This window comes from Peromyscus leucopus, chromosome 15 (genome assembly GCF_004664715.2).
Source record: "Peromyscus leucopus breed LL Stock chromosome 15, UCI_PerLeu_2.1, whole genome shotgun sequence".
NCBI lineage: Eukaryota > Metazoa > Chordata > Mammalia > Rodentia > Cricetidae > Peromyscus > Peromyscus leucopus.
The window spans coordinates 24238520-24260949 of NC_051076.1; the positions used below are offsets into that span (position 1 = coordinate 24238520).

The 22430-nt window shown below is 38.6% G+C and overlaps 1 protein-coding gene across 1 annotated transcript in view; it reads right to left on the bottom strand.

The window, feature by feature from the left end:
- Fmn2 (formin 2) overlaps nucleotides 1-22430 on the bottom strand; it is a 301328-nt gene that overhangs the window by 107009 nt on the left and 171889 nt on the right. The window contains 5 exon segments of the mRNA XM_028865546.2: nucleotides 4248-4368; nucleotides 4888-4947; nucleotides 8844-8990; nucleotides 10020-10149; nucleotides 10304-10395. Of these exon segments, the coding sequence (XP_028721379.1) occupies nucleotides 4248-4368; nucleotides 4888-4947; nucleotides 8844-8990; nucleotides 10020-10149; nucleotides 10304-10395 (550 nt within the window).

Sequence of the window (22430 nt, forward strand, 5' to 3'; positions counted from 1 at the left end):
ACACTGAGCTAGGAAGTCTGATTTTCATCCTGAGAGGCCGGCATAGGAATCTTCAGGTTAGAAGAAAGACCCAAATCAATGGGTGTCTTTACAGAAATGCTAAGATGAGGTTCAGATCTTTTCCTAAAATGTCCAAGCCCTAACACATTGTTCCTCAGTTTCCTCAGAAATAAAAATCGAGACCATATGCAGAAGCAAGAGGGCTAGATGGCAGATGAGTGACTTTGTGGAGAGAGCACATCTGTCATTAACAAACAACCATATTATTAACTCAATTTTGCCTTATGAATAGCAAAAGCTAGTGACTATTTACCACAAAGTACTATAATGGCTTAACTCTTTTTCTATATCTGATTAAAACAATTACTCTAAAAAAAAGTGTAGACAGGCTATTTGAAACTTCTTAAAGCAATCCTCAAATTTGATTGTATAAATTAATCACTTTGGGGGCTGGAGAGATGATTCAGCAGGTAAGTGTACAGGCTGCTTTTCCAGAGGACCCAGGTTTGATTCCCAGCACCCACATGGTTGCTAACAACCCCATGTAAATGCAGCTCCAGAAGATCTGATACCCTTTTCGGCCCTCCAACCACACTGGGCATTTATGTGGTACACAAACATGCATGCAGGCAAGACATCCACACACATAAAATAAAAATATATAATCTAAAAGTAAACTAAAATAAATTAAAACAATAGTTTTTTCTAAGGCTACACAGATCAAAGTAGATACTGTTTTTAAGCAGTATAATTTCATCTAAAATAACCTCCTGCTTGACCTCAATTTAGTTATATGAATGTATGTCTACTTATACTCAAACTACTCTTAAAAGAGAGAAGTCACTTCAGGCATCACTGATAGGAATAACTGTATTTCTGATGGTTCTTTATTGCTCAAAAATTGTACTTAAATTTTGATATGATTTCCTTCCTTGTGCTCAAATCATCTTCTCTGTGAAAATAAGCAAAATTTGAAAAGTAAGGGATATTTTTTAACTCTCAAAATTTGACACCACTTCGAGCTAAGGTGATTTTACAAACAGCAGCTGCAGCAGCAGCAGCAACAACAATAACAAAAGCAAACAGTGATATTGTTTCATGAACTTGTTCCCTTGTAAGCTCAGAGGCAAGTCATGCTTGTGTTCTTAACACAGGACCAAGCCTGTACTTCTCAAAATGTGCTCAGATGTATTATTCCACTGACCACAAAAGCCACCACACATTTTATGGGGGGGAGGGGGGGTGCTCTGTGGTAACATAAACCAAAGAACTGCTGCTAATCCCTCTGCTGTAAAATACTGTGAATTCCTTTCCCAATTGAACTTAACGTTGCAGTTTCTGTATTTATTTGGTCATGAACCCCCTGTTATGGTTCGGACACGGCATGGCCCCCCAGAGATGCACGCATTGGTGGCTTGGTTTCTAGCCAGCCGTGTCACAAGGGTATTGCTCTCAGCCATGTTCTCATGTACGGATGAGCTCACAGCTGAACGGGCTACCAACAGGTTGAAAGTCGTTGTAGGAAGTGGTTTCCTGGGTGCATATTTGGGAGTGTCTATCTTGTCCCCAGAATCATGTTCTGTCTTCTATCCTTCTGGCTGCCATGAACTAAGGGGTTCTTGGCAGGCTCGCTCACGTACTTCCCATTTCTATGACATTAAATTGATACAGCCCACAGACAAAGGCGGGAGCTGCTAGGAAAGTGTTACCATTGTTGGTCAATGGTACTGGTCTTTCAGTACACTCATCTTCCCTCTATGTGAACCATGCCCCCTTCATGGTTCATTTGCTTAACCTCTTGTGTTTTTCTACATATTGCTAAGATGATCCTCCAATATGGAGTTTTCTATAGCTAATACATTGCCCTAGGAAATAAACGCCAAAGAGATATAGTGGTAAGAGGTACTGAGTACTCATCATTCATGCCCATTACCTAACATTTGTGCTGCTGGGCTCTGATACTTAATGAGAATCTGCTATTTTCATTGTTCCATTTACATTTAATACCTATAAGTTCTAAAGGAAAACGATGTGTTCATGTGTCACATGTTTGTAATTATGTATCTAAGTATGTATGTGAACATCTCTGTGTATGTGGAGATGTATATATGTGGTAATTGTACATCTCTGTGCATGCATGTACATGTTTATGTGTGCACATGCATATGTTTGTGTATGTGTGTATCTGAGTGCTCATATGCATGTGCCTGTGCTTATATGTGTAACTGCATATTTACTAATAATATCATTCCTCTTAATAATCATCTGTAAATGATGAAATCCTAATTTTCAAAAATGAAGTGCTGATGGAAGTATGAAGTATTTCCCAGCCTCTTCAGACACACCCATGGCACCACATCACTGTGTATGTAAAGCCGTAATTTTTGAATTGTCATGAACTCTACAATAGGAATACTTTTCTTTTTCTAACCCTATTTTAGAAGTGTACTCTTTGGAAAGTTTGTATATGTATACAACATATCTTGAACATATCCAGTCCTTACTCCCCTCCTTGCCACTCTTCCCAGGACCCCTCATCACATCTCCCTCCCAACAACTTAAACGTATGGTGCCATAATTCTCCACAAGAACGAATTTGTTCTTAACATAATTGGTATACTCAGATAAGGCAAAGCTATCCTTCTTGGCCTTAATCAGTAGGTACCTATACATAAAGCTGGAGTGGGACACAACCAAGGGACAGAACTGTAGCCCTTCTAACAGGAGTTACCGTATTTTTGCCCCTCGAACAGGAGCTACTGTATTTTTGCCCTTCTAAGAGGAGTTATTGTGGTTTTGGGTACTGACCACATCTCACTAACACCTAATGTTTACCATGAAATATATAAGAACTTCAAGAAAAATGTTATACTTACTGAAATCCATCTCAATATATCTGTGACCAGACATAACTGCCATAAATCTGGCGACAGATCAGGAACCCCTTGGGTAAATGCATCTGCTATTTCAGGACTGGGTCTCTTCAAAACTAAATCTTTTTTGTTTCTTTAATTTCTGTGCAGAAGTGACTAGCTCTTTTTTTTTTTTCATTTGGTAACACAATATCAAATGAAAACTATGGTGATATTTTATTTGTGCTGAAATGTGATATTTTATTTGTATGTTAATAAATAAAGTTTGCCTGGAGATCAGAGATCATATTGAACTATAAACAGAAGTCAGGCGGTAGTGCCACACTCCCTTAATTCAATCACACAGCAGGCAGAGTCTCTGTGTGTTCAAGAACACAGCCAAGCATGGTGATACATGCCTTTAATCCCAGTACCCACCATAGAGACCTGGAGGTCTATATAGACAGGCAGTGACAAGGAAGTGATATGGCTGGGCTTAGAGCCAATGAGGAGGCAGAACAGGAAGGCAATAAAAGTGCAGGTTAGACAGGAAGATGCTCTCTTGGGAAGCTACGGCAAGGTGGTAAGCTAAGGTTAGCTGGCGGCTATTGCTTTGATCTCTACGGCTTATACTTCTGTATTTGGCTCTGTGTTTCTTATTTAATAAGACTGTTTAGAAATTCATCTACAGAAAATTCCATGTCATCTTATTTGTTCCCCTGCCTAAACTTAATATAACTCAAAAAGGTTAAAATAGATTCTCAAAACTATAACAATAAATGGCACAAAAAGAGGGGAAAGATGTTGTTTAGAAAAGTAAATTTTGGAAGACTATTATCTTGTGTGTAAATGTTACTAGTAAAAGACATTTGAGGAATTTCAGACAATTACCAATCAAAACTGCGTGATGTAAGGCTTTGTTATTCACAACACAACAGTAAACACACAAGTGTCACTCAACCTACTATGCACAGGAACATGCTTTGTTTTCACAAATGTTCACAAATCACAGAATTTTGGGCAAGTATATCAAAGGATAGCAGGCAAGAACTATTAATCTTTCAACAATGACAGGGTTTTTGTCCAACCATGATATGGAGACTATCCAAAGAGTCTTGGCTACAAAATAAAAACAAGACGTGAACTTGTTCCCGATGGAATGGACTGTTACTCAGATGGCTAAGATATGATTGGATAACTGAATTTCCAATGTCCAACTTTTTGAAGCAACAAAAAAAATAAAAACACTGGCAGACTTTTCCTTTGCTGTACATAAAAAGATCGACTCCGTGCAGGTTCTGCCTAGCTGACTTATTTTTAAAAAATCCTTAAAAGTCTATCATCTCTCATTCACATTATACATTAAGAAAGTGTAAGTTCAAGGTCACACATTACCTTTCAGGTCTTTCTTTAGTTTTCGGAGATCTTTCTGGAAGTCTTCAAACTTCATCTGTGAGGCCTGGAAGAGCTCCTGAGGTTCTGCCAGAGGGAAGACACATTGCTCCTTGCCAGCGTCCTAATTAGCAAACAGGATTTTAGAACTAATCAGTGGGAGAGATACAAATCACAGGACGGAGAAGTGGCGGCAACTCCAACAAAACAGCTGGAAAAATAACAAGGGAATCACCCCACACAGAAGAATGGGCCGTCGGGACGGCTCAGTGAGCAAGGGTGCTTGCTCTGCCCTCAGCTAGGACCTGAGTTCAAACCTATGGCACCCATGAAAGAAGTCAATCATGGCTGCATGAGTCTGTAACCTCAGCATTGTGGGGGCAGGGTAGAAATAAGATGATCTGAGACCTGCCTGGCCAGCTAATGAGCCCAGCTGAAATGGCAAGCTTTCTGTACCCTGAGAGACTCTGCGTCAAAGAAATAAAATGGAGAGCCCAGAAGAAGGGGCCACAGGTCTTGCTCTGGCCTCTGCATCTGCAAGCTTGCACAAACACGCCCATACACTGACATGTATGCACTGTACGCATGCGTACAGTCAAGAAAAAGAAAATCAAAATGGAGCGGTAGGTAAAAGTGGTCTTACCTCATCAAAATTTCGAAGATAATAGGAAACAATATATGACAAGAGGCTTCTGCTGTTGTCCTAGGCAGAAAGATCACAGTAAGTAACACATGTTTAAAAATGACTCTGTATTATTAAGTTTAGAGTGTAAATTAAATTGCAGGGAATGTGTATATAAACTTGAGAATATTCTGAGTAGTCTTAGCTTCTATACTGCCTCGGTCATTGTATCTAAAGGGCTGGATGACAGATTTTTTTTTTCTTTAAGTGTAAGTGACAAGAAAAACCATCATGGTTTAAGGGAGAAGCTCAAAGGTAAATAGGTTGCTGTTTTTATTCCTCGCCATCAGAAATTTAATGCAATATTTTTATCTTTTATTTAAAGTATTTATTTTGAATTTGCTTAATGCTTTTGTTCTTTTAAAATTTATGTATGTGTTTTGCCTGCATGTATGTGTGTGCACTACATGTGTGCCCAGTGCCCAGACACCAGAAGAGGGCATTGGATTCCCAGGAACAGGAGCTACAGGGGGTTGTGAGCCTGGGATGGCTGGGAACAGAACTTGGCTCCTATAAGGAGGAGCAAGTGATCTTTGATGTTGAGTAATCTCTCCAGGCCAGCAGTTAGGTTTTCAAATATCACCATAATGAGATAAATAAATATTGCTTGTAATTCCATATAAATGATCTAGCAGGTACTGCCATAATAAAGAATTCTTGGATTTGGCAGAAATTCATTAGCACGTAGACCAGAGAAATGCACAAATATTTCAGGTAAGTGAAGACTTCTAAAATGCCAGTGTAATTTACAATTTGTTATATTAAGAACTGAGATTGAGGAATTAATACTTATGCTACTATTATTAAGAAAATGTATATACCATTTGTAAATGTAAAATTATTTTGTATCCTATATTCTTTAAAGTTTTCAAAGAACAATATTTTATTTCCTTCCAGGCACATCTAGAAGCATTAATTTTTAGTTAAGTTTTTTTCCTTATGCCAATTAATCAACAGATAACTTAAGTTTGAAAAAAAATCTAGTGCACAATCTAAATTCTCTGAAATATTTCCTCTGTTAAATGACAACAGATATGACCTAATGACCTAATTTGGTCTCTATACGTTGGTGATAAAGTTGGCCCAGAATGGCCTCCTTACATAGTGAACTGCAACCCAGCTTGATGCCACTCTAAAAGTATACACTCATAACCAAGCAACCGAGACTCAGCTAATCACAGCAGAGAGACTTCCAACCATTTGGAGGGTGAAAGCTTCCAAATCATGGCCATGTAAGACAAATGTCAACTGCTTTGATTCCAGCTTTCTGTATTTCACATTTGGCTGTAAATACAACCTGCACTCATTAGGATACGGGCAGGGCATTTGGAACAATATTTGGTCTGTAATATTCCCTGACCATAGAACTTTCTCTTGTGCCAATAAATCTTGTTAAACTTAACTGTACTCAGAGCTTCTGTCAGTGAATCTAGGCATAAGTTTTCCTGTGTTTATGAAAAGTATAATGCTATTTAGTAATCAAGTTTCATGGGATACAGTAATATGGCCATTAAAGATTTCCCCATCAGACAGGATTTGCTTGTGGCTCAAACAACTTGAGGTCTATTCTCTGTCCTAAATTGTCAATTAATGAAACAGTAGTACATGAGTCAGTTAGTAAGACATCTTTTAAATGCTTGTCTATAGGCATATTGATAGAATATTCTGGTTGATCTGAAACTGCAGTTTCTATTCTATAAATATTACTGAGGAGTAAATACACTTACATTTGCAAACTAGAAAAAGTTCAAATTCAAAAGATCTTGCACAGATATTACGAGAGGACAATGGTGTTCTAATTATTGAATATTTTGCTTCTTGTCTCAGTATTTTTTATTATAGGTTATTTTGTGATTATTTAAACTAATAAAACAAAATTTAAAAGAAGAAGGAGGAAGAGATAGAAAGAAAAATCAAAAACATGGTCCATCTTCATAAGTAATTCTATGCAATTTTGGTTAATCAGAATATATTTTAGATCAGTTTTATAAGCTGAACATTATATTGGCCTCTTTATGCTCAAATGTTATTTATAAAAGTTGTTTCTACAAGCATCCATTTGGAAAATAGATCTGATTTTTTAGCACATAAGGTTTATTACATCTATAAATTGGAAGTTTGTTCCTATGAAATGTTTATAATATAAATACAACAGCACTTGAATATGCCTGTTTGAGTACATATGAAAGCCACAAAAATTACCTGATGTTAGTGTACAAGAGAAAATGAGCTGAGACTGTAATCCTAGCACTAGGGAAGCTGAGGCAGGACTGCCTGGAGTTGGAGGTCAGCCTATGCTACTGAGACCATGTCTCAAAAATAAGCAAACAACAAACAACCCCAACCCCAAACTGAATAACAAAAAGACTGCTATCCAATTTCAGAAATGCAGTGTCTGGCATTGTAGACACTTATAGAATGTTAAATGCTAAGTGCAAACATGGAGAACCAGTAAATAGTCAAGTCTTGACTGATTAAAGAGACTAGAAGCAGCTCTCTCATGAGGATAATGACTGCATGCTGCATGACTCTTATAAGGATGATGACTGCATGCTGCATGCATCTCGCTCATGAGGATGATGAATGCATGTTGCATCTCTCTCTCTCTCATGAAGAAGAGGATTGTATGCTGTATCTCTCTCATAAGGAAAATCACTGGATGTTACATCTTTCTCATGAAGATGAGGACTGCATTATCTCAGGAGGACAATTTTACTTCGACAATCATTTATTCAAACACAATACTTAAAAATGGTCTTATATTTTTCTCCCACCACGATGTCCTTTCTGTACAGCAATTCTCTTTCAGGGAAGCGTGACTTTTACTTTCTAAGCCTACCATCTCAGACTTTCATTGGTAAATCTGATTGTCATCCCTAACTTTATCTTTTCATTTCTACTCTACAATCGCCTCAGTATTAATTCTAAACAACAGCAAAACCACCTCAGAGAACTAGGGTTAAAAATAACTAAGTCAGCCAGGTGGTGATGATGCACACGTTGAATCCCAGCACTTGGAAAGCAGAAGCAGGTGGATCGCTTGAATTCAAGGCCAGCCTGTGCTACATGGCTAGTTCCAGGACAGCCTGGGCTACACAGAGAAACCCTATGTCAAAAAAAGAAAAAATGAAAAAAAGAAAGAAAAAAAAAAACAAAACAAAACAACAAAAACCCCACAAGAAACAAAAAGCCTAGGTGTGCAATCAGACTTAGACATGGCCATGCATGGCAGCAGGAAGAACAGTATACAGTGTAGAGGAAAGTGGGATTGTCATTTATACTTCATTAATGAGCGACTTTCAGTGTTTGGTTTGTTTTACATACTGCTGAGAGAAGGAAAGAAAACGGTTTGCAAAGTCTCTAATTCACTAAAAATGATTAGTCCTCAGTTTCAAACAAAACACCTGCCCTGAACCCCACCCAAAAAAAACCTAGCAGACTTGATACAAGAAGATAAAGTTTTTTATTTAAAAACATTATATTACATAATCATTCATTACGCATTTCCATTAGGAAAATTATCACTCCTTTAAAATACTGATAGGCAGATGACCTACTTTTACCTAGCTCAGATTATGCTGAACTTTTGGTAGAAATAGAGGCTCACACCTGTAGAACCAACTAGTTTGGAGAAAAAAAAAAACCTAAGAGTCCAGATTTCAAGGTCATCCTCACTTATATACAAGCCTGAGGCTATTTTGGGCTATATAAGACACTACTTCAAAAGACACATAAACATATGTTCATGTGGTGTGTGTGTGTGTGTGTGTGTGTGTGTGTGTGTGTGTGTGTGTGAGAGAGAGAGAGAGAGAGAGAGAGAGAGAGAGAGAGAGAGAGAGGAAAAACTTTTGAACTCAAAACAGAAAGGGATACTTATTATCCTCAATTTGGTGCAACCATTAACACAAAATACTTACACTGCTTTTGACATCCTTTAGCTTTGGCAGAATGTCCAGTCCAAAGCCATCTGCCTGTCCCCGAGTCTTGTTTCCAGCATTCATGTAGTTCCCAAAGGCTAGAACCAAACCCAGGACTTGCATGACCCCTGGTCCATTTTTTAATGTCTATAAGACAGGATGGCAAAGATGTTTCTCTTACACACTGTTTTATTTAAATCATACAAAATCAGTATCAAGTTAATCATATTATACTGATAGTTTTGAGTAACAACCAAACTATGTCCTTTTACATTATTTTATATACTTTAAAAACAGCATCTCAAAGTTTGCTTTACAATGAATGGCATGATACCAACAAGCATGATTGTAGAAGCCAAGAGATACTCATTCTGGTCCACATACAATGAGAATTTCTAGAAAATAATATCACGTCTATTATCCTTAATTGTCTGAACGTTAGGTACAATACAGATTTCTGGCATAAACTGTAGCATCCCAAAAAGCACTTATAAAGATTGACTTCCAGATTTAGGTTTGCTACACACAAGATCATGCTCTCCACTCCCAGAACCCTGTCTGCCTGCAGGTTTTTGTGTCACTTTCACTGAAAGTGTTTCTGGTAATATCTTTCTGTTCTTAGAGATGATTTACCCTAATTAGAACAAACATTTCTGTTGATTTTTGATAAATTGCTTTAAATGCTAATATTGGTCTTTCCAGCCCAAAACTTATTTGTTGCATTCAGAAGAGTATTTATCTTCCATGGAGTTAAATGACTATTCCAAAAGCGAATTGGGTACAATAAATATTAACACTTTACTGAGGGGCCATGTCAAACAAATAACCCAAACAAAGGTAAAGGGTGTGCCTTCAAATCACTTCCATTTGGAAGTCTGATATCTGACAGAATATGGAAAATGGGGCTTTGGTTTTGGTGAAAGCATTGGGACCTGAGATCCCAGGAGACTGATACAAAATGGCAAGGATCTCAATGCGGTCCCACCAACTTGGGAATACAACTGAACACATACATTATTCCTGAAGCCTAGTCCTCAAATATCCTCTCATGTGGGACTGCTATCCTTTGAATTTTCAAGTTCCTCAAGTAAACAAAAATCATGAAAATGAATAAGAACACAACTGAATACAATTAAATACCAGAATTTGCGTTCACTTCTCTGGTCCAGAACCTACCTCACACAATTTCTGTAGCAATTCCAGTTTGCGTCGAATTGAACAAATGCTCTCCGAAAATGTTGACTGAAACAGAATGCAGAAGACTCGCTCTGAGAAGTTGGGGATTAGTGACAGCTCATACAGGAACCTAGGCAGACAAAGGCAAGGAGGGAGGAAACTGTAAACCACCCAAACAGTAGTTCTTCCTTTATATCAAACATGCACCCAAGGCCCATCACTTCCCATTGTGAGAAGCCCACCCGCAGCCTTGACTGCCCACCGAGGTCCCTAGACACACTTACTGTTCAGGTTTGTCAAGAGACTTGGCATTTTCCTTGTCTTTGGAAGATCGACTGTGCTTTTCAATTTTTTCCAATTCATCTGACTGTGCTCTCTGGAAGGGGAAAAAAAAAAAAAAAAGACACTTGGCTTTTTTTTTTTTTTTTTTTTTTAAATCTCTTCAAGGGCATCCTTTAGATAACAGTGATTGCAATACAGCAGAATTCTCTATATTTTAATTTCTTAGCATCTGTTGTGTTAAAACTTGACTTAATATGTGAGGCATGTTACAGTGTAAATATGCATAATAAAATCCAGATCATGCCTAAATCCCCCACATAATGCTGTTGACTATTAGTGATCTAAAAGATATTTATTCATTAAAGCATAAAATAATGTTTTTCAATTTTTCATTAATTTGTCTATTTATATTACTTTCTAGAAAGCCATAATTTTGTTTTAACATAATAGTTCTCATTCAGATCTCAAACAAGTTAAATTTGGAAGTAATTTGATGTTAAATGTCTTTAAAAATATCTAACTATTGCAATGATTGTGTATTGCTTTTGTTATACTTGGAGAAAAGAAAAGTGCAATTAAGCTATTAAAACATGGAACAAAAATAAAAGATTTTCATGCTTTTGTTGAACATGATTTTTTGATACAAAAATAGCTCCAGCCATATTTTGCTTTTGTCTCCTTCTACTGTTTATAATTGTAAGCTACAAATTTTGTTTCTTTATGGGAAAGAATCATCTTCATTTTTAACACAAGCAAAGGGTTTACAGAAGCACACACTTATTTCTTTTTTATAGAACATTGGTATCAGTTTTATTTCTACTCAGACATAATTTTATGCCTCACAAAGATGTGTCCAATGAGCCTAGACTGCATCATCCATATGCACCCCAGAGTCATATATATGGCTATGTGTTGAGTTAGAAAGGCAGTCCTCAGAACTTAAAACCTGTCAGAACTTAAAACTATATTAGGTTAGAATGGATGTATAAGACTGAGTAAAGAGGTCTTTAGGGAATGTGTAGGCAGAATCCATGCTAGTGAACTGCTCTATGTTAATTAACTGGTTATTCAGAAATGAAGACATAACTATCTAACCTCAAAAAGAAGTATCTTTAATTGATGACAGGTCAACAAAAGTGGGAAGCTGACACAGAGAATCGGATACATTTTTCTTTGGGATGTGATGTATTAGAAGGACATGAAAAGAGGTAAATTCCATCAACTATCATAGGCTTATATAAAAGTTAAACTCTTTGCAGAATTTCTGGTTGTTATGTGTCTTCCACACTTCTCTAGCGTATGAAGAGTTTCATATATACCGAGGAAGGGGAGTAGGAAAACTGAACAGTCATTGTTTTCTGTAATTAAACCATTATGTTCTTACAAAAGCATACGCGCGCGCACATGCGCGCGCACACACACACACACACACACACACTGTCTACACAGTAAAACACTATCGTCTATAACATAGAATCATTTCAAATCTGAGCCAACACGCTCAGGCAATGCTTCTTGCAAATGTATGTATGGCATGCACAGGATGAAGCGCAAAGGCTGCTAGAATCACTGCAGCATCATTACATTTTGATTGCAAATGAAGTTTGGTTGTTGTGTGTTCAGACACATTTAATGACTGCTAAGTATTCTGTGATCCTGTTTGGGGTCAAGCCAATTCTGCTCATTTTAGAAGAAACACAGCTGCCTTGGTCTGAAGGTACAGCTCAGGGACAGCAGAGAGGAACTTTCACTTTGCCCATGCCACCTACACGCTTTTCCTCTTCAAAGACGCATGTGTACGATGGTATCTATTCTGGTTTTGATTTTTCTCTATGGAGCTCACTTAGTGCCACCTCATACAAACATCTGCACCCAGCACATATATATATATACACATACATACACAGTCAGCATATGTTCATGGTGCTAAATTCTCATACTAGTCCTTATTTTCACTGATACTGATAAAATACCTGACACAGGCTAAATTTATGAAGAATTATTGTTTATTTAGTTCTTAGTTTTATGGAATGACAGTCCAAACAGGAATAGTACAGATCACAGAGAGCCCTGTGATAAGTGGCGAGAGTATGGTTGGAAGAGAAATATCACATTGCCAAATAAAAGCCAAAAAAGAATTTGGGATAGGTCTTAAAACTCCCTCTGAAAAGCTCAGAAGCTGCATAAGAGCTATATTAGCACCGTTTGAAGGCAGCTCACTCCATGACATAAGGACCTATACCACGAGGCCCCACCTTTTGAAGAAAGTTCCATCACCTCCCACACTGCCCTAAGTGTCCAACATTTGGCCCTTTGTAAGGGACATTCAAACTCTATCCAAACTGTAGAACCATTAAGTTAGGAAAAAAAAGTTTTTCGAAATACATATTGTTGAGGTCCTAGTGTTGAACTTCAAGGAGAACAGCATCAATATCGTCACTTACTCACACCGGGGCAAAGTTTGCCTGACACAGATATACCACTCAAAAGTGCCTTGGAGCTCTCTTGTCCTTCAGAACTAGAGAGTTCTCCTGCACTATTCTTGAGAAAGGTTTTAGCTAAAAGAATCACCAGCCTCAAGTATCAGCAATCTTTTTGCAACCCAATTGTTTGGTTCTTGAATGTGAAATTTGTAGATGACAATATACTGTCACATTATCAGAAGATTGGACACGTCTGCTGCTGTCAAAATGTCAAAGACCATCTTACTGTTATCATGAAAAGAGATCTACTTTGAAAAGGCTCTTGGACAGACTGCAGGAATCCATGAATGTCCATGGGGTAGATTTCTCCTACATGTTTGGTGACTAAATTCCTTTTTAACTACCTCCACACTTAAGAGAGCACTTCTAGCAATAGAAGTAAACAGTTTTTTAAACTAGTATTATGCCTTTAAAGAACACTTCAAAAACAAAATGAAAAAATAGTTCTTATTAAACAAAATGTTTCCTCTAAATTCAAGCACTTTCTAGATTGAAATTTAAACTTTCAGAGAACAAGATCCTGTCTTATGTGTCTTTACATCCCACTAACTAATATGGTTTGTGGTATATATTTATAAATAGGTAACTTAAAAAAAAAAGATAGGAAATTAGGCAAGAAATGAATAGGGAGACAAATAAACAACCAATAAACAAGAGAAGGTAGCTTCCTGATTTGGGGAGTAACTTAAGAGTTTCTATTGCTATGAAAACATACCATGACCTTAAAAAGCAAGTTAGGGGAAAAGGGTTTATTTGGCTTACACTTCCATATCACTGTTCATCATCAAAGGAAGTCAGAACAACTACTCAAACAGAGCAGGAACCTGAAGGCAGGAGCTAATGCAGAGATCATGGAGGGATGCTGTTTCCTGGCTTGCTCCACATTTCATTCTTATAGAACTTGGGATCACCTGCTCAAAGGGTGGCACCACCCACAATGGGCTGGGCCCCCCGCCAGCAGTCACTGATTAAGAAAATGCTCTATAAGCTGACCCCACAGCCTGACCTTATGGTTTCCACCTCTCAGATGACTATAGCTTGTGTCAAGATGACATAAATATAGTAAACACAGGCAGAGAGAAGGCAGAAAACACAAGGATGAGCAACAAACACTAAAGGCATGATAGGCAAAAAAAATGGCAATTATTTATCATCCTAGTAGTATTGTGAAGGCCCTTAAGAGGTAAAACAATGTCTAAAATGGATTCTTGTGCATGCCTGAAATGGAATCAGTTCTGTTGAGTGGTAGCACACAAATAAATAGATAAAAAAAAGAGGACTATACCCACCAAAGTATGTGTGAATTAAGTCATCTATACCCTCGCTTAGTATAACTCCATTGAGAACTTTTCATATAACACATAGAAATGAGTGTGAAAGTACAAGAATGAGGTCTAAAATATATTTGCTGGACAATGTTACTCTAATCAGCTGGGTTGTGCTCTTTTTAACTATGTATAAGTTCTGGCCCATCATCCTGGATTTCTTCTTGCAGAACATGAAGGATCAAGTAAATGTCTGGTGTTTTTATACCTACTAGAGTCTCAAATTCTTACCCTTATCTTCAACCATACAAATTATCTCAAACTATGACTGAAATTTCTACCACAACTCAAACTGGATGGTTTGGGGTTTTTGGAACTCAAAGGCTCTTCTTTTACTGGCCCACCAGTTTGTGGTAACCACAGATGCTGGGTTTTGGAGGGAAAAAAAAAGAAGAATTTAAAGGATTCATTTATCCAAAGGTATATTATTTACCAGGCATTGCACTAGACAGTGGAAATTCTCTCTCTCTCTCTCTCTCTCTCTCTCACACACACACACACACACACACACACACACACACACACACACACAGCTTCAAATTCAAGCAAAATCCCATAATACAATCTATCAAGCTGCAAATAAACCACTCTTGCTCATGTGGGTTTTCTACAGCTACTTTCTTATATTGCTTTTGAAAATTATATGTAACTCTCATTGTGAAGGGGATGATCGTGTGTCACTTAGAGTTTGCTTATGGTGATGAGAGTCATTTGCTACATATCACATACTCACACACCAATTAATAACAGAAAATTTCTAGTTTCAAACAGTCACTTAAGAAACCTTCTGTGCCCAAGCCCTGTTTGCTTACATTCACTCAAGAAATTCCTTTGGCAAATGAAATCATTTTTCATCTATAGGACAACAAGGACTACATCTCTGAAGACTTTCATTTTTTAACTATGTGCACATCTTCCCCACTTCCACTCTGTTTATTTGCAGAAGAATTAGATTAGACCCTTCCCCGAGATTTACTGCTTGCCTAAAAGTGAGCCCCAGTTGCTGCTAATCCAGGTATTTTCTGAGGTTTGATTTGTAAGGATTCCACTGTAATTAAATCTGCTGCTCTAACAATGATCACGAGATCTAGACCAGTACTTATGTAGATATCCAGGGTGACGGTCCGTTCCAACACAGGAAGGATTTTTTTGAACAATGTTTTCAACAACTCCAGACATACAACATGCAAACCCCATGTTAACTAGAAAGCCAGTGTGTCCCTGTCTCCATGATAGTCTGGCAACATCAAGACAGGTGCAAATCAGCCATAGCTTTCTCCACCACTTTACAAAGAAGGCTCTTCTAAATGGATATAATCAACTCCCTTCAGACACTAGCATGAATGGGCTCAGACAAGAGTATCTACAACACAAGATTTCAGATAAATTTGAGAGGCAATGAGACATTCATAAAATTCCAGGAAATACATCAAGTACTTGTTGTTTTGGATGGGTCCCAGTTCTTTTCAAAATTCTGTGAACATACACCTTTAAAAAACTTTTTTTTTTTTTTTTAAATCACAACCAAGAGTCTGGAGGCAATGTATTATTTCATCAGAGTACATGGAAAGATCCTTTTTTTTTTTTTCATTTGGCAAGAATCAATTCAAGACTTATTTGATGTTATCTTTTCTTGCAACAGGAACTAGAGAAGCAATGCCAGGCCCTTTGCAGCCATGTGAGACAAACGTTATCTGGAGGTTGAAACATGCAGCTTGGTTTAGAATAAACTTCAGCTGGCTGTAAAAGTATTCAGTCGCATCTCTGTATTTCTCCTTTGCTTGTGTCTCTGCTTCAAGAGACAATGCACTGCTTATCATCACTTTGGTTGCGGTTAGTTGAAGGAGCTTCCTCTCTTGAGCAATGCTCACTTATGTGTGTGTCTTTGTCCACATGGTTGCTTCAAGAAAGGCAGTCACCTTGACAAAGGGAACATTCCCTCTGCCTTCATATGCCATCAGCATTTGACTGTTCAAAGGAATAGGAAGTAAAACGAATTGGATCTGAAAGAGTTGGTTGAGGTGCAAGATGTAATCATATTATAGCTGTCATTTCCAAGTGAGACTCCAAGGAGTACTTCCTTATACAACTGATGAAGAACTTTGTAGAAGGATTCCACTTTGATTTCCAAAACTATATCACTTAAGAGAGTCAATTATAAATATCAACAACAAGGCAGATTTTTTTTTTTAAAAAGCAGATTTCTTCAGTGAAACATGAGACTGCCAGCATCCTGGGTGGGCTTATGACCCCACTACCCATGATCTGCATGTCATTCCAGGAACTATCAGCAATATACCATGCATGGGCCTCCTGTAAGTTAATCATATGGCTGCAAACATTCTCTGTGGAATCAGGATTTGCTTGTTTGAAGATCATCTGTGGAGAGTACCGTCCGCTTTGCCTCATTCTTTTCTTTGTGTCAATATGGAAATAGTCAGAATTCTGTAACACTTAGAATTCCCCTGCAGAGTCACCTGTGATGGGTCTGGGGAACTAGCTTTTCCCTTATGCCTCCTTACCACCATTTTTGTCATCATTATCTCAGGACCTTAGGATAACTACTGACTGTTAACAATCTGCTTTTCATTATGATTTAATATAGCCTAGTACTTCTCCAGGAGGAGGTGGAATCTCTTGTCTATCTCTGACTTAAAACCTAGGTGGATCTTGAAAGAGTCACACTACATAGGATGGGAAAAAAGACAACTATTCTAAGATGGCCTGGCAACATGAAGATGGGTGCAGATCCATCACAGGTTTCTTCACCCACCTTACACAGGATGCACCTCTCAATGAGTATTATTAACTTCCTTTAGACACAGGCATTAACAGACCCAGGCAAGAATTAGAACACAAGAATTCAGAAAATTCTAGGAAATATATCAGGTGTGTGTGTGTGTGTGTGTGTGTGTGTGTGTGTGAGAGAGAGAGAGAGAGAGAGAGAGAGAGAGAGAGAGAGAGAGAGAGAGAGAGCGAGCACATGAGTGCATGCTCATACAGGCTGGCTGCCAAAGGTGAAGAAAAGAGAAGGTAGAGGGTACAATTAAAAGGGCATCATAATAATCAGACTACAACCCACAGCTCCAGAGAAGCTAGGAAACAAGAAGGACCCTAAGAGGGACACATGGAAAACCTTGGGAAGGGGAAACAGATGAGATCTCCATGAGTAAACTGGGGGAGGGGGCAATGGAGAGGAGAGGATAGGGAATGAGAACATGAGGGAACTGGAGGAGGGATGGAGTGGGAGAGCAATGAAAGAGATATCTTAATAGAGGGAGATAATATGGGGTTAGGGAGAAACCTGGTGCTAGGGAAATTCCCAGGAATTCACAAAGATGACCCCAGTTTAGACTACTAGCAATTGTGGAGAGGGTGCCTGAACTGGCCTACCCTGGTAATCAAATTGGTGAATGCCATAATTGTCATCATAGAGCCTTCATCCAGTAACTGATGGAATCAGATGCAGAGATCCACAGGCTATCATTAGGCTGAGCTCCAGGAGTCCAGTGAAAGAGAGGATAGAGGGATTATATGAGCAAGGGGGATCAAGATCATGATGGAGAAATCTACAGAGACAACTGAACCAAGCTCATAGGAACTCACGACCTCTAGACCAACAGCTGTGGAACCTGCATGAGATTGGACTAGGTCCTTTGTATATGGGAGACAGTTGTATGGCTTAGTCTGTTTGAGGGGACCCAAGCAGTGGGATCAGGATCTATGCTGGTTTTCTGGAGCCCGTTACCTATGGTGGGATGCCTTGCTCAGCCTTGATGCAGTGGGGAGGGGCTTGGTCCTGCCTCAACTGAATGTACCAGGCTTTGCTGACTCCCCATGGGAGCCCCTACCCTTTTGGAGGAGGGGATGGGGAGTGGGCCTGAGTAGAGAAGGCTGAGGGGGGGGGGATTGGGAGGAGTGGGAGGGGGATCTGTGGTTGGTATGTAAAATGAATAAAATTTCTTAAATAAAAAAAGGGGGCATCACAAGGAACATGTTTAGGGGTGGAAGGCTTGTGTATCTCGATTGTGGCGATAAAGTAATACATGTAATGAAAAGGATAAAAACCTTCTAGCCAAACAAGTACATATGCAACCTCCTCCACCCTAGAAGAGGAGTGCATGTGAACCTGGTAGAATCTGAAACAGTCCATAGAATACACCAATGTAATTTCCATTGCCAGTTTCTCTTGTTGAGATATGATCTTGGGGAAATCTGATAAGGTATTTAGGACATCAGTGTACTATTTTGCAATCTATGATGTATCTATACTTATTAAAAAATGAAGCAAAACTTAAAGATCAAAAAGGCCTGAGTGTCCATTTCATCTGGTTTCCAAAGTCTGTGCTCTGTTTGGAAAGCTCAACACTCTTGTGATGGATGACCTTCGTTGCCAACTTGACTAGATCTCCAATGAACTGAACTTAACTTGCCAGACATTCCTGTGAAGGTTTTCTTGATGAGATTATCTGATGTGACCAGACCCACCCGAAGTGTGGATGACCCTTCTGGTGGGATCCCAAATAAGAGAGAGATGGTAAAGGAAACTCTGCTCTTTGCCTGACTGCGTTCACTCTTGCTGCAAGTTCATCTTCCCTATTGCTGCCTCGGCTGCTTCCTCCACTGATATCAAAACCAGTGAATTCAGGCTTCTGATGTAGACTGAAGACCAGCAACTCTCCTGGAACCTTCCAACCCTTCAGTTCCAGATTTGGACAGCTTAGGACACACAGCCTTGTGACTATGCAGACTATCTGATTCTCAGCCTCTTCAGTGTGAGGCTGCCATCGTTGGACAACCCACACCATATAGTATGTCAATTTAATAAATTTCCCTTTACTATGCACTCATTCTATTGGTTCTACTGCTCGAGAGAACCACGAAATACAGAAGTGCATTTTTATCCATCTAGGTCTTTTTCATCCCACATCACTGAGGCAACTTTTCTGGTTAAGTTCAGTCTCAACAATAACTCAGAAACAGACTTTGGCCTTTCTGTGTGGGATGCTCTGCTATTCCAGAGAAACCTGACCCTATCTGTCCTTACTAATCCTCAAATCAACTTCCTTACATAATTCTACCCAACTAAATGTAGGAATGTCCCTAGCTGTTCTCTGCAGCACAGTACTTTCCAATATTTGAAAATCACTTCTCTCTCCAGCTCACGATGAGCACCCTTACGGTTCCAACATACTTTAGTACTTCCTGCTGCTTCAGTGACTATCTTACTCCCTTCACGGAATGCTCTTACACTGACCACAGGGGGCCAAGATCACTTCAATTCACTTTCAGCATTCACAAAAAAGGCAAACAAAGCAAATCTTTACTATAAGATTAATTGCCAGAGTAGTCTAACATAAGTAGCTATTCTTTTTTAAAATGTGTTTTCAACTGAAATAGAAGTGGATCACTTTCTTTTCTCCGTTTCTTCTCTCTAGCCCCTTCCAGCCTTCCAGCTATCCTGCCTTAAACTCTTCCCATATCTCCCCAATAGCTTCTTTTTCATTATTATTGTCTTACACACATACACACACACACACACACACACACACACACACACACACACACACACATTTTTGCTGGTGGTATGAATATGCTTTTCAAGGCTGATGACTCTACACTACATAATCAACAAGGGGTCTCATCCCTCAAAGAGGTTATTGCTCCTTCTTCCAGCAGCTATGAGTGGCATATAGTTCTTTGTCTAGGGGTAGAACCTGGCAAATTTTCCCCCTCCCATGTTAATATGCCCATTGATATTGGCATTGTTCCACAGCAAGCATGCATTCTTTCTATCCATTTTCTTAAATATAAATTCTTTTCTCATACAACATAAGCTGAATACAGTTTCTGCTCCTTCTATTCCTCCAAGTAATTCTCCACCTCCTCTCCCATCCAAATCCATTCCCTTTCTGTCTCTCATTAGCAAAGAACAGGCTTCAAAGAGATAACAATAAGACACAATGAAATAAAATAAAACAGAAACCATCATATTGATATTGGACAAGCCAAGCCAAAATGAAAATAAAGAGTCTCAAGAGTAGGCACAAGAATCATAGGCCCTTTCGTTCAAACATTCAGGAGTTCCATAAAAGTACTAAACTGAAAGTTGCAGTGTATATGCAAGGGAACTGGTGCAGATCCCTGAGGGCCATGTGAAATATATGAGATTTGATGGTATCTCTCATTTTGTGAATACTAAAGATATCTCTCCATATATATACATATATATGAGTGTGTGTGTGTGTGTGTGTGTGTGTGTGTAAATTATGTAATTGGTAAAATACCCTTTGTATCTTTAAATAGCTATTTTGGTCTCAGCATTCTGAAAGGAAAATACACACATACATTATTAAAGGGCCACTTAAATTATCCTCTTGCATATTCAAGAGAATGTGGTGAGTATATTACTATTCACCTACAGATCCCCACAGATCTTGTTCTTGAAATACACAAAATTTCAAGGGCTGAGGTGGATTATAAAACAATTTTTAATTGTTCTTTTTTTCCACTTATTTATTTATGTGTGGGGTGAGTAGAGCTCAAAGAACAACTCATAGGAGTCAGTTCTCTCTTTCCACCACATAGGTTCCAGGGATGATATTCAGGTTGTCAGCCTTGGTGGCAGGTAGCCTTATCTACTAAGCCATCTTGCCAGCCCACACCTTTTCTAATATTAAAATCTTTCAGGGTACTTTCATGGCTGTAATGATTAATGCTGGTTGTCAAATTGACAGGACTTAGAATCACCTTGGAGACAAACCTCTAGGGCTGTCTGTTGGGAAGAAGTCTCTGGAGTGTGTCATTGAGATGGGAAAATGCATCCTGAATGTGGGTGGTGGAATTCAATGGGCTGGGGTTGAGGACTGAATTAAAAGGAGAAAGTGAGTGGAACACTAGCATCCAGCTCTACTTCCTGGGTGTGGTTACAATGGGACCGGCTGCCTCACAATCTGACTACCATGCCTTTCCAGCCATGATGGACTGCACCTTCAAACCCAAATAAACTCCTCAAGGAACTTCTGTCAGGCACTTTATCAAAGCAATAGAAAAGTAAGCAGAATAACATCCTACAGATCCCCACACTACTGCCTCCAGATCTTGTTCTTGAAATACACAAAACCACTTAATATCTTTGAAATTTCAAGGGCTGAGGTGAATTTAAAAAAAAAAACAAAACAAAAAAAAAAACCAAGGCTATAATGTGCCACAGAAACTGAAAGTTACATATCCAATGGATAGAGTATTTGTGGGGAACCTCCAAATTTTGAACATTTAACTCTGTGTAAACATAACAGAACACAAAATAATTCAGAAACAAATATACATGAGGTGCCATCTGGAACCACTAAGTAAGTCCAGTGAAGGCAAACATACTAGGAGCTCTACATCTGATTAAGAGAGCTAATTATTTACTCCTTTAATAAATTTATTGCCCAATTAAATTTCAGCTATTGTAATCATGAGCAATAAGCAAGGAAAGTTGATGACCGTATCAAGCATCATACGTCAAAGCCATCCACTGTTTTTTCTGTTCATGCGTAATGTAATTTCAACTCAGGATTTAGTTTCAGTGATAAGCAAGGTTCATAGCAGGTATTTAAAATAACCATCATAGCAGAGGTTGTAAGTCATAGAAAGAACATTTTCCTAGCCTGTGCAGAAACCTGGATTCAATGCCAACACTCCTCCTCACACACTCTGCTACCATTACAAAGAACAGAAAAGAAAAGAAGAGAAGAGTAGAGAAAAGAAAAGAAATGGAATGAAAAAAAAATTTTCCCCAACCATACTCAAGCCAAACCTGGAAGTTTTCTACATAAACCACAATGTTCCTAGTCTTAAGTACTTCAGCAGAATAAAAGAATGTAAGGGTGGTCTAGCAGACATTTATGGCACCAGGTTGAAAAAAAATTTATTATATCTGCTAGCCAACTGTATCATTTCACTAATGCTGGCCTGTCGTCATGGAAAATTACTGGGAAATGTTTAGTGTGTGTGTCAGAGAGTCTGTCTTCCTCAGATTGCTGAAGAGCTGAGCGTATCTGTACAAGAGACACTTTCTGCATCCTACTGAGCAAAAAAGGTTTGTTAATGCTGTCAAAGTAAGAAGCAAGAAGACGATCACGGGGAAATGGAACGAATGTAAAAACAATGGCTGGTAGAGAGACGAGAACATATAAACAATTCACCACCGCACACAAAGACGTAAAATTCAAGTTCAGGGTAAGGAGGGGAATGTCATGAGAGGACCAAAGGACTGTGTAATAAAAAGAGACACAAACAAGTATTCCTGCGATTGAACAAGGTTTACATTTAGA